At 46.3% G+C, this 12,687-nt stretch overlaps 2 protein-coding genes across 2 annotated transcripts in view; both read left to right on the top strand.

Annotated features, from left to right (window-relative positions):
* Window positions 1–6,122, top strand: part of Samd13 (sterile alpha motif domain containing 13) — a 36,303-nt gene extending 30,181 nt beyond the window's left edge. Inside the window, exon 3 of the mRNA XM_032896600.1 lies at window positions 4,959–6,122. Within this exon, the coding sequence (XP_032752491.1) occupies window positions 4,959–5,102 (144 nt within the window). The 3' untranslated portion in view covers window positions 5,103–6,122. The remainder of the gene's footprint in view (window positions 1–4,958) is intronic.
* LOC116895287 (dnaJ homolog subfamily B member 3-like) lies at window positions 266–6,124 on the top strand. The gene is made up of 2 exons (XM_032896598.1): window positions 266–1,065; window positions 4,959–6,124. The coding sequence occupies exons 1-2, from the start codon at window positions 422–424 to the stop codon at window positions 4,984–4,986; spliced, it is 672 nt and encodes a 223-aa protein (XP_032752489.1). The 5' UTR covers window positions 266–421; the 3' UTR covers window positions 4,987–6,124.
* The last annotated feature ends 6,563 nt before the right edge of the window (window positions 6,125–12,687 follow it).

Here is a 12,687-nt window from a genome sequence, read left to right on the forward strand (position 1 = left end):
CAAAATACCTTTTAGCTACACAAGTGGCTTCTCTCTGTTCACAAGACACCGAGTGCTTGCTTCTTGTGCGTGTGTCTTTGAATCAGATAAGGTCTTTCCAGTTTTTGGAGTGCCCTTCTCAGATTCCGCATCACCATGGAAACAAGGTAGGCACAGCATCTGAGAGTTTGAGTTGCTGAAGTGATGACCTCATAGTCATTTCCCCACCAACAAAGGCAGGACACAGGGGTGTGGTAGCATGTAAAAGGCCAACGCACTGAAGAGCAGTTTGTCCACCAGAAGAGGCTTCACCCCAAGAACCATGTGAGGAAATTCAAACCTGTGAACCTGAGTAGTTGAACACCTTCCGTTCTGAAGTTATATGGAAATTCTTCAAAATCTCAACCCTGCATCTTGGTGGGGCCAGGCTATTTGAAGAAACATGGTAAACTATTACAAAGTACTCGGGGTGCCACAGGACGCGTCGTCCTCTGATATCAAGAAGGCTTTCCACCAGCTGGCTCTGCAGGTACACCCAGACAAGAACCCCGGAGACAGGGAAGCAGCCGAGGAGAAATTCAAGCAAGTCGCAGAAGCCTATCAAATCTTATCTGATGCCAAGAAGCGAAAGGACTATGACAGGTCCCGATGGAGCCGGACCAAAGAGGAGCTCATCAGAGGTGACGGCAGAGATGAAACCGATTGGGGAGGAGAAATATGCTCTCGGAGGCCACGCCGCACCTTCCAGACGGTCATCGAAGATGAAGACCTTTTTTCAGGAGATTATTTATTCACTGGTCCCATGACGCATTCCAGAAGAGGTTCTTCCAACTTCTTTACAGTCACCCCCATTATAGACACAGGGTTTTCTACTTTTGTGTCCCAAGAATCCAAGTGGAGTCCCGATGACTCTGAAGCCTTTGTGCCGTATGTAAGCCATGGAATGGGAAAGTTCAGACTGGTCACCACTTGTAGCCAGATAATGAATGGTAAGAGAGTTGTCACAAAGAGAGTTGTAGAGAACATTCAAGGACCAAAGAAAATAGAGAACGAACGGCTATTTCGTTGGAATCCCTCACGTGGTTGGTAAGGAACAGCCATTGTCGTCTTCACCAGGAGTTGCAAATGAGATGTGTGTGTCTTGATGGCTGTCGGAGACAGTTGGAATCTGGGAGGGATAGTATAGACAGGGGGGCAGGGGGTTGGTCAGCCCAAAGCTCTCTCCATGGTGGAGGGTTGTCGTGGGTCAGGTACTAACACAGAGAACCCATGAAGAGCAGAGCTGACCTCCGGCCTGTCCTCTCAGAACTGAGCTTTCTTTCCTCAGCCAGGGTGTGGGGCCGGACACCACACCACAGTGAAAAGCGGGGTCACGGTGTTCTTCCCGTGCCGTTTCCCACACAGTGGTCCCCTTCTTGGTGACTGCTCCTGTACTTTCCTTCAGTCTCTCTCTTCCCACGTGTTTCCCATGGTTCATATCATGATCAAGTGTCTTCCACGTAGATTAATGCTGACAGAGACAGTGAGAAGTACTTCGTTAAGGGTTTATCTGCTGTCATGGGTTGGCTACTCGATAGATGTTCTCTGAATCCAGCCAGAGGTGCAATCAGGCGCTGCTTTCTCCATCTAGAGGAAACGAGGCTTAAAGAGATGCAGCATTAGGTCCTCTGTCTAAGTGACCACTCCCTCTTCTTCATTTGTAAATCTGGGTCCTCCTTGTCTCCATCGGGAGTTCATCCTGTATTTCTCTACCCCTTGCTTGAATCAGTACTTGCTGGAACTCTCTAAGTAGAGAAAAATTTTAACTTTCTGGCCCAGCAGGAATGTGGAGTTTGCTTATCCAGGAAGACAGTGAAGCTAGCAAATGCTTGTCTATTAACACAGAAAGCCAAGCCTACGAATTAATGATCTCTTTGCTCTGGCTTTAATTGGGATGTATTTACAGAATCTTGGGTTGTTTGTTAGGCTGGGCCGGAGTCAGTTGGTCTCACTTCACCCCTTCAATCCGTAGTAATGAGCGGCTGGCATCTGAGTGAGTTTCTCCTCAGGAAAGCTACTGACAGAGTCACAGTGTGGTCCTGGCTGCTTGGCGGGAAAACTGGGCTTCATTTGCAGTTACAATCTATTATGGAAGTTAAATAACAAATTATTAGCTCTTTTAATCAAGGGGCTTTCCCCGTGCGTGCGATTTTTGACGAGGTGGGTTATTTTGTGCAGTTCTTGAAAACTTTCATCTGGTGAATTTTCTCACCCCGAGTGGGGACACACCTACATCCCTCATTTCCACAAAGATTCGGAAAGGAGGCGGAGAGTAGACCTGGGCTCAGAACGCACTGCTTTCTGTCAGTGCCTATCATTTGCAAAAGGGAGGAGAAACATCCCTGCTTTGGAGTGGGGTGTATTGTAGCTTAGTGCAGCTGGGGTCCAAGGTTGCTCACACATTGCTAGGTACATTAAGGGCACGTGTGCTTAGTACCCACAGACGAGGGTGTCCCGCTGCCAGATGCACTAGAAGATGGATAAGTATATAGCTCAGAACGAACAGAACGCCCTGCTGCTACATCATTCCCTGTGCTTGTCTGCCCCTTAGGTTGTGGTGACAGGATTCAGATTGCAGCCTGCCTGACCCGAAGCTCACAATGCACCTAGTACTGCATTCTGGGTCTGAGCTTGGAGAGCATGGGTCAAAGGGGAAAGTGTGGGAGTTGATACCAATGCATTTCAGCACAGTGACCTCTCCAGATGCATCCTTCTGCCACCGCTCCTCTGTGAGCTTCAGCGTGCCTCCGGGACAACAGAAAGGCATCAAATTGGAACATAAGACAGGATTTTTCTGTTTTCTCTCAAGTAAAATCCAGATGTCCGCATTTTCACAGACACACTGGGCAGAAACGCCAAGTCGTAGAGGGATGCCTGGCCATCACTGATTTCTTCTGTCTGCAGTTTACTTTGAGTTAGTAAAGGAAGTCTGCTTGGGTAGAAATGAAAACGGGGTCTAAAAACAGAGGTGCCTGTTTGAAAAATAGAGGGTTGTGTCTTAGGCAGAGCTCTGCGTCTCAGGCGTTCCCAGTTACGGTCACCTTATCCAGAGAGGAGGCTGAGCTGACCGCTGAGGCCGCCAAACTTTGGAATGCTGTGTGGTCACACAGTGTCCTAGGTCCCGTTGTGGGAACACGGTGTCTTGGTTTCTGCTGCCATCACATAGTGCCTTCTGCTCTGCTCCTGGGATTCTGTAGGGACAATAACTCTTCTCAAGTAAGTTCACCTCAAATCAGTTGACAGGTGACTGGAACTCACGCATGTCTCTTTGATGGGCAATCGTGACCACTGACTGCCGTGTGAGGTGCGAACTTTAGAGTCGACCCTGGGTCTGTATGTAATGCTCAACTCTGCCCTGAAGGAGCAGTGTCTTTGCCCTGGGCAGTGGCTGTCTCTCACACATTAGCAGCCGTTTTAGTAGCTGAAAAACAAAGAAAAATAAACATTTGCCCAAATGAAAAACACTGTAGGGCCCCAAGAGGCAGTGCCCTCTTCTGGTGTGGTGACAGTGGCTGACGCATCACCTGAGGTATGGAGAGCACCGGAGGGGACAATGACAAGGTAGTGTCATTCAGCTCAAGGAGCACATGCAACTGGGTGCATGGAATCTCCCTAGAAACCCCATGCTCCCACATCTCCTAGGAGACAGTAGGAGGTCTTGCAGCCCTCCACCTGGTGCTATTTCTCCACACTCTTAGAACCCAACACATTTTCTCCACAGCCTGATGAGGTCGATGAGAGTTGGAGCAATGACCTCCCTATGAGCCAGAGTAAACAGGAGTCACAGTTTACGTAGCCACTTGAGGGTCTTCTTGTGTCTTCAGCCCAGATCAGCCCAGGAGTACTCAGGCCAAACTATGACCGAAACTCAAGCACATCTGACCCATGCCTCCTAAGGACCTGCTCTGCCTTAAGAGACATGAACCGTCCACACGTAAGCAATAACAAAGGCAGGGCCACAGACGCCTGGAGCGTCCACTTGGTAAAGTCCGAGCGCCCTCTCCATTCACAGCCTGCATATCCTTAGGAGAAGCCCACTTTACTCTCCTCCTCTGTGGTCCCCACAATACCAGAAGGACCTGCCTGAGAGAATAAGCAGAGAGGGAATGGCAGCTGGCTGGGTCCTAGTGCTCACAACCTTCATCGGTCCAGAGGAAGCATGGCAGGGAGCCTTAGCACGGCGAGAGTGGTTTTCAGAATGCGGTATAACCAGAAGAAAGACTCTCCATGTTTACCATTGCCAAATATTGCAATTAACAAAATTTCCAGAAACCTTCGAGTCAGGCTCACTTAGGCCATCTAGATAACAAACTTTGTATGTTAAGTAGGGGTGGGCTGGGAGAAGGGTTCGGGGGTAGAGTGCTGGCCTAGCATATCCTTAAAGCCTTCTTTTCTCTCCCTGACAGGAGAAAGAGGTGTGGGGAGATAGGGAGACAGCAGCATACAAAGGCCGTAGACAAGAGTTCGTCCCTCTTCCCTAATTCGTTTTGTCTCGAGCCAGTAGGCTTCTTGCTATATCCTTGTTTTGTCTGTAAATTAAGAGTGATTATCTCTGTCTGTTGCAATTAATACAATGGTTTTAAAACTTAAAGTATATAGGGAATTTTAGCAAATTTTAATGTATTTTATGGTTGGAGCTTGTCTGTATCCCTTTCAGAAGCAACTTCTGTCCCCTGAGGTAGGTAATACTGTTTTAAACTTGCCCCTGAGTTTCTTAAGACTTGTAATGGTATCTTGAAAACAATATCAGCTAGAGATTGTGCTCAATCTCAAAACAGAGAAATTGGAAGATACAATAGAAAATTGCATTTCAATACCACAGCAGTGTTTTAGTCAAGGCACAAATTGTGTGACTTCTGCCTTCAGCCTTCCCTTATCTTCATCCACAAGAATGTCTGGGCTTACTCACAGTCTGGCTTTCCTCTCTGTTTCCCTTCTAGGAAATTGATGGAAAATCCCTGCTCTTGATGACGAGAAATGACGTGTTGACGGGACTTCAGTTAAAACTGGGGCCTGCTCTGAAAATCTATGAGTATCATGTAAAACCTCTTCAGACCAAGCATTTAAAGAACATCTCTTCATAGTAAAATCACACTGAGGTCTCAGTCCTCAGAACAAAATACACAGTGTTGTAATTTAGTTTTATGTTGTAAAATTCTGCAAACAGAATAGCTAGACGTGTATATGTAAATCCAGCAAAGTGTTATCCTGTTGGATAGATGAGGCAGTCCATCCACTGGCCTGATTCTGTCTGGAAGAGCAAAAACAGAGCGGACATAAGATGGCTGTCGATGACTCTTAGGTACTCCTCCACTCAGGGGCTTTGGTGTTATAAGAACTTCCTTTGTTTCATCATAGTGTTTTCCATCAACCCCGTTTTAAAAAAGGGTGGGAGTGGAATGTGTGTCCCTGGATTATAGGCTTGGAAATGGGAATAAACAAAATTCCCTGGGGAGGGGAGGAGCGAGGAGGATTGCTGTCTCCCTGGAATCGCTCTGCTCCTAGACATCTGTGCCTTGGATGGTGCTGCCAACACCCTTTTTCTGTAGAGGGTTCTCCACTTGGCCTTGCTAAGGTTTCACCAGGATGTGCCATGCTGTGTTTGAGTGGAACAGACACCAGGACCCCCTTCAGGAGCAGAACTCTCTCTGAGAGGAGACACTGGTTTTGTACTGGAGATATCTGCTGTAATCAACTCACTGTCACGGGGTTAAGAATATTTCCTGCTCACGTCGGTTCCTTATTGCTGAAGAAAGCATTTAGTGTTTTGTTGTTATTTTGCTTATTTTTTTATGGTTTGTATTTATAATAATTTCTTTTTGAAGCAATTTGCCAAGAGTTAATAGATGATCTCAAAGTTTTGTTGATAGCACAGAATATTTTTATATAATATATATATATAGCCTTCCATGATGCTGGAATAGTTTTTTTCTTTAGCTGTCCTCTGCTGTGTCTGGTCCCTGGTTTGAGTACCTGTCTTCCAGAACTTGAGAAAGTAGGCTTGCTACATCTCTGTTCCAAGAGACACTCACTGAGTAATGTATGTCCATGCCTCGTGGAGTTGGTGCTTGGTGATGGCAATAAAACACGGTTTCAGTTCACCAGATATGTCCTTAGTGTCTTCTCATTTGGTCCCTTCTTTGAGGATTAAAGATTACTATCTCCTTCAAAACACAGGGAGAAGGTTATGCCTTAAAAAGAAAACTTTAGAGTGAATGAGGTGGCTTAGTGGGTAAAGGTGCTTGCCACCAAACTTGAGGACTTGAGTTCAAGCCCTGGGTGTACTCACACTCACACACTTACATCATGATGATGATGATGATGATGGTGATGGTGATGGTGGTGATGATGATGATGGTAAATTTTAAATTCTTAAAAATAAACCATATGATTTGAGCATTGTATAAATTAAATCACCCCAGCAGATTTCATTCATTCATTATAGTCCAACAATCAATTTTTGGTGGGATGTTAACAAAAACTTTTTTAATTTGCGTATCATTACTGTCAAGATTTTTTGACACAAGACTCTTGGCAGGAAGTCCACGGGCCTCTGAGTTTGCCTCTCCCTGTTTTAGAGAGTACCCTGCCACTCTACAGGGATCATTTTTCTGAATAACAAAACCTAATTCTATTTTTATTATATTTTCTGCATATGGATGTTTTGTCTACATGCATGTCTAGGTATTCATGTGCATCTTTGGTTCTTACAGAAGACAGAAGAGGACACCAGACCACCTGGAACTGGAGTCACAGACTATCACGAGCCAGCCTGTGGATGCTCGGAACCAAAGCCCAGGACTCCGCTCAATAGCTCTTTATGAGGACATAAAAGTCAAAGACGAGAGGGGAAAGACCTAGAAAATGGGAATAATTCAAAATTCAAAGATGCCTTCCAGGCTAACGATGTCATTTAGTTGTTTAGAGTGCCTGCCTAGCACACACTGGTCCCTAAATTTGACCCAGGAATGGTGGCAAAACTCTGAAACCCTGGCACTTAGGAAGGTACAGGGTGTCAGGAGTTCAAGCCAGCCTGGGTTGATAAACTGAGTTTGAGGCTAGCCTGGGTTGCAGGATATCCTCTTTCAAACAACAACAAAATGAGTTTCAAATTACTTCAGTTAAGGAGTTTATGGGGTATCTAGAACTTAAATGTTTTCACTTTGCACTGTAAATAGGAAACGTGACTATAAAAACGTGACTATCTTCTACTCTATCACAGGGCACAGACACAGTAGGCAGAACATAGTTAGCACTGAGAAGTGACAGAGGGAACCAAGACAGCACCCTGAGCCTGTGAAGACATGGGCAGAGGAAGAAGAGGGCAGAAGGAAGAGTTTGGTTAAAGTTCCTGTAAAGGAATTAGCAACGGTGAAATTCCATCAGTGTCTCAGCTCCTAGAGCTCAAGGGATCACTGAAAGGACACCCCAAACCTCGTCTGCTCTAGCAGCTCAGGGACAATGGGAAACAGCGCCTGTGAAGGAACAGAAACTGCCCTCCTCGCCCTCATTAGTGGCTGGTGTCACAAGATCCAGGTCTAGGCTGTCCCTTCCTAAATGTCCAAAGAAAGGGAACTGAGGACGACACACCCTTGGCGAGCGTGGCACATAGCTCTCCCTGTCTTTTTGCTCCGTCACTGTACAGCACAAATTGCTGTCATAGATGCTGCCATCACCACATGAATTTTAACCAATGAGAAAGCAAAGGAAGGAGGACTGGAACGTCTTTCTTTAGGACATTTCTGATGCTTGATCTTACACTGAGAACATTCAGAAACTGTGGGGACACTAGAAATACTCATTTCCTGGGGACCTAGGGACCCAGGTGAGAGCCCAAGCTTCATCACTCTGTTACAGAACTGAAATAGATTTGCCCTAACCCAGCTTGCATGAGCAGTAAAGTCTGGCCAGAGGTGGTCTCTCTCTGTAGTATACACCCTGCACCCTTTTGATGGGCACATTGTGACCTGAGCCACAGAATACCCTAGTGTCTGGGACACTGAGCCTGAGCCAATCCCGAACTGCAGGTTGTCAGAGCCCTAACAACGTATAACACCAAAGTGGAGCAACCGTGGTTATGAAAAGAGCCCCTCGTGGTCGGAAGGCGCCAGCAGCTTCCTCAGGCTGCGGCAACGCCTGTTTCTAGAACCTCTCTCTTGCTCAAGCTTTCTTAAATTTCAGGGTTCTTTTTTTTTTTCCTTTTAAGGCATATGAAGAACAAGGGCTGTTTGGGAACAACTTGTAGTTACTACCACCCAAGGGTCACCAGGCACTCAGAGCAAATGATACCACGTGAGGGTTTGTAACTTCTGCAGATCGGAGCTTTTATTCCTCACGCTGGATGTCTGTGTGCGTTGCCTTGGTCTATAACCGGTCACAAATGCCCTTGCCACATGAGAAGGCACACCATGTGTGTGCTGGGAAGAGCCTGGCTGGATGCCAGGATCGTTTATGGTAAAATGTATGTGAGAACTGATGGGTATTCATTTTAACAGCACGAGCACACAGGATACCAGAATGGGGGGGATTCAAGGAAGTCCGTGCTGTTCTGCTCTTCCCATAACACACTGAGCTCTGAGTTCAGAGACCCTACAAATTAGATGCAATGGTTATTGCAAGTCTACATCACAAGCTTGGTCTCTGTCCAGTGGAATTTAAACTGACACATTTTCCTTTGGCCATTATGCGTGCATGCGTGCGTGTGCATGCGTACGTGTGCGTGTGTGTGTGTTTAAATGATACAAATGATATTAGGACACTTCTAATGGAACTGAAATTTCCAGTGTGTGAATGCCTTCCATTTTAGCTCCAGGCCTTTGCAATAATTGTTCAGATTCCAAAGGCACTTGGGTTTTAGTCACTTAACTGTGCTCCGCACTATTTTAATAACACACCATACACACACACACACACACACACACCACACACACACACACACACACACACACACACACACAGAGAGAGAGAGAGAGAGAGACTAAGTTAATTCAGGAATTAGAGATTGCAAGCCAACTTAATTGAAAACAAAAAAACCACCACATTGCACCAGAGCATGCAGCGAGCACGAGCACTATTTTAAAAGAAATTTCGATTAAAATATAATTACACAATCACTTCCCTTTTCTCCCTCCAACCCTCATGAGATTTAATTTTGGTAGCAGATAGCTAACGGACATCAATGTGGAGAGAGGAGCTAAAAAAAAGGTCGCTTTCTGGCACACTCTCCATTTTGTTTTTAACAAATATCCAAATGAATATAATTATTTTAGCAAATAACCAAATGAATATAATTGTTTTTATGTCCTTGGAGTTTAGTATATGCCGTCAGGAACACAAGTCATCTTTTTACTGCATTAGTGAAATTCATCTTTGGGGGAATTTAATTTGCAAAAGTCTAAAACCCACTGCTGCCAAACCACTGCTAGATTTGGAAGGGAGAGGGAAAACGTCCTTACTGGTAGTGAGTGATTCATCTGCCTTCCACAGTCCTCACAAATGGGATCTGCAGGGGTCAGGGCTGGGCCCAGAGCCATGAAATGCTTCTCGGTAATGATGTGGGGGTGAAGCTAAACGTTCAAAGAGCTCACTCCTTCAGGACAGAAATGCTTCTTAGGGAAAACTTGTTCGTTCTGCTTTGAGACAGTGAAGAGCAACCCCGGGAAGGAGAAGGAGGTGTATCCTGCACACTAATGGGCAGCTTGTAAGTTCAGGCAGGAGCTCCCTAGGCAATCGCTAACCTGGTACCAGTTCTGGGCAGTTGTGGCAGTGTGGTAGCAAAAGGTAATGAAACCCAAGATCATTTGGCGATTCTGACAATTTGCCTCTTAGAGTCGCATGGAGTCAGTGAACCCCGGGGGAGAACTGGGCACAGACAAGCAGTGATGTCCAGTGATGGAACACCCTGTAAGTAAGGACACAGAGGTCCTTGGTTACCCACAGCAGGTAGCTAAACTCCACCCCTATGAAGTGAAGTGGGGGTGTTTTACCGTTTTCTAAGGAGGAATCAAGAAAGCCTGGGATACAAATCCTTCTCCCCTTAGAAAATGTGCCTCTCTCTTCTGCAGAATGAGACCATAGGCTGGCCTCTCTCCTCAGCAGACAGGCAAGGCTGGAGAGTGTTGTAAGCAAAGGCCTTCGTTATGACACTCAGCCTTGAGCTGAAATCCAACCCCACTGCTGGCTTGACACAGGGTCCCGGGCAAAGTGGTGAATAATGCCAAATGTGCCTGTCAGTTGCAGGGCTTACAATGTCTGGGAAGCTATATCTGTGCACCGTTTTCTAAGGGAGAACATGCATCAAGACAGGCTATGCTGTCTCTCAGGCACCACCCAGGGGGTAACTTGGGTTGGAGACTTTAAGCTTCCAGAAAAGTGAGATTAAGCAAACAAGCAAGCTTTCGACAGGAGGCCTCCAGCTCTGGCATGGCGACCCATGTGAAACGTCGCCTTTGAGAGTCAAAGGCAGCAGAGGCATTCGGTAAACTGTGTTTCATACACTTTCCTCAATGGATTGCACTCAGCTCTTACATACTGGAAGCCAACTGACTTGAAATTAATACTACAGGATTTATAGGATCATAAACATGGTCTTAAGGAACAGCCATGAAGGCCAGCAAGCAGCCAGCGTCCCTGCTTTGAAGAAGTGGTGTTTGGCGTGTCATTCCCTCCGTCACGCTGAACCCAGTGGCACCGGGTAAGATTCCCTGTATGCAGTTCGAGGAAAGCATCCACTGGGATTCCTCAGGCAGCTGGAGGCATTTGACAATACTGTCTGCAAGGCAAAGGGAACCACAGCCTTTGTTTCAGGGAGCCATGGGTCCACCTAGTCAGGAACGTCAGGACAGATACTGGGGAAACCACCAGCTCTAACACCAGATGCCTGAGGACGGGGGGGACCTGGATGACAGTACCTAGGCAGTCACTGGAGTCATACCCATTGTATAGTTTTAAATGCTTTTATCCTCATAAACCACAACAAATGAAATGAAGCCCAACACATAGCCTTTAAGTTCCCTTTAAACACATTTTGATCAGTCAAAGGAAACATTGGGCAGAGAACTGCACATGAATTTGTACGGGGTTCCAGGATCTACAGGAATTGATTCAAAACCCGGTGAGTTTAACGGTGTTTCATCCTCAGCATGAAGTGGGCATTTAAAATGCGTTTGTGAAATTCATGAAAGAGAGGCTTTGTGGTGCCTTTCTCATTGTTATGCAGGTGGGCTTAGGTCAACTATAAACAGGAAAATTTAAAAATCTGAATAAAATATTAATCTGAGCCAGTTTGGTTAGTAGTCGTGAGGGTTTGTATATGCTTGGGCCAGGGAGTGGCACTATTAGGAGGTGTGGCCTTGTTGGAGTAGGTGGGTCATTGTGGGTATGGGCTTTAGACCCTCATCCTAGTTGCCTGGAAGTCAGTCTTCTGCTAGCAGCCTTCAGATGAAGATGTAGAACTCTCGGCTCCTCCTGTGCCATGGCTGCCTGGATGCTGCCATGCTCCTGCCTTGATGATAATGGATTGAACCTCTGAACCTGTAAGCCAGCCCCAATTAATGTTGTCCTTTATAAGACTTGCCTTGGTCATGGTGTCTACTCACAGCAGTAAAACCCTAACACAGATGTGGTCTGTTCAGTTGTCTGTTTGGGTAGAATGCAATGGTGCATTGTTAATGCTGAAGCGAGGTCTCCCGGCCACCAGAACGTCTTCAGTGGTGTCCATCTTCAGGGGTGTCGATGCAGAGTGAAGAGTTGATGAACACAGCCTTAACCCACCCACCATTGCCAGGGCAAGCTCCCAGAGCCACAGAGCCCCAAAGGAGGAGGAACACAGAAATAAAAGCCAGGCAGCTGGCCTCAGGCTCACTCTCCCAACTTGTCTATTTTGTATAAAGTCCACTTCATACAAATCTCTGAGGTTTCCCCTGTGATCTAAAATGACCACAGGTTTGTTTCCACCCTCGAACTGTACTGTGCTCTAAGAATGCAGGGGTCCAGACTGTGTGCATCCATCACCCTCTCCACCATTCAGGTGGCACTCAATGACACACTCAATTCTACAGCATCTTTCCCTGCTCATATGACCTCTTTGAATTTGGTTTGATTATGGCTCTTTTTGAAGAATGCTGGAACAGCTGGTTTCCTTGAAAAGTGCCGATTGCATGATCCTGTGACTGAAAGTCTAAACCACTCCTGTTGTGTCCTCTGGTCAAGTGTTGCCCTGGGGATACCCCACACAATCCAGACCTGAGACTGGGAAGCATCATTTTCCAAGTGAATTATTAGAAGGGAAAGGGAAATAGATCCTTCTGACGATCACCTTATTCTGCCAAACCCAAATGTTCTGCCTTCTTGAAACAAAACCACGCATATGTCAAGTGTTTAGAGACCACGCTTGCCTTCAGGACAGTGCCCTATCATCACAGGGTACCAAGTCCAGATTGGCAGTACAGCTGCACCTCCAAGGGGTCCTTCTATCACTGTGGTACCCTCAACGCTGTGATGGCTCCAGCTAACAGAGCTGGAGGGTCATACATGGTCACTCACAGATGGAAAGCCAGATCCCATTCCTCTTGACTCATGTGTGACTCGATATTGACTGTGAAATACTCCCAAGGAACACATACTAACTTGGATGAGACCACTTCCTTCTGCCAAAGACATCTTCTGCAG

This window comes from Rattus rattus, chromosome 3 (genome assembly GCF_011064425.1).
Source record: "Rattus rattus isolate New Zealand chromosome 3, Rrattus_CSIRO_v1, whole genome shotgun sequence".
NCBI classification, from domain to species: Eukaryota; Metazoa; Chordata; class Mammalia; order Rodentia; family Muridae; genus Rattus; species Rattus rattus.

Coding starts and splice junctions, on each gene's coding strand:
- LOC116895287 (XM_032896598.1), top strand. CDS start 422: ATGGTAAACTATTACAAAGTACTCGGGGTGCCACAGGACGCGTCGTCC. Junction 1,066..4,958: donor TGGAATCCCTCACGTGGTTG/GTAAGGAACAGC, acceptor TTTCCCTTCTAG/GAAATTGATGGAAAATCCCT.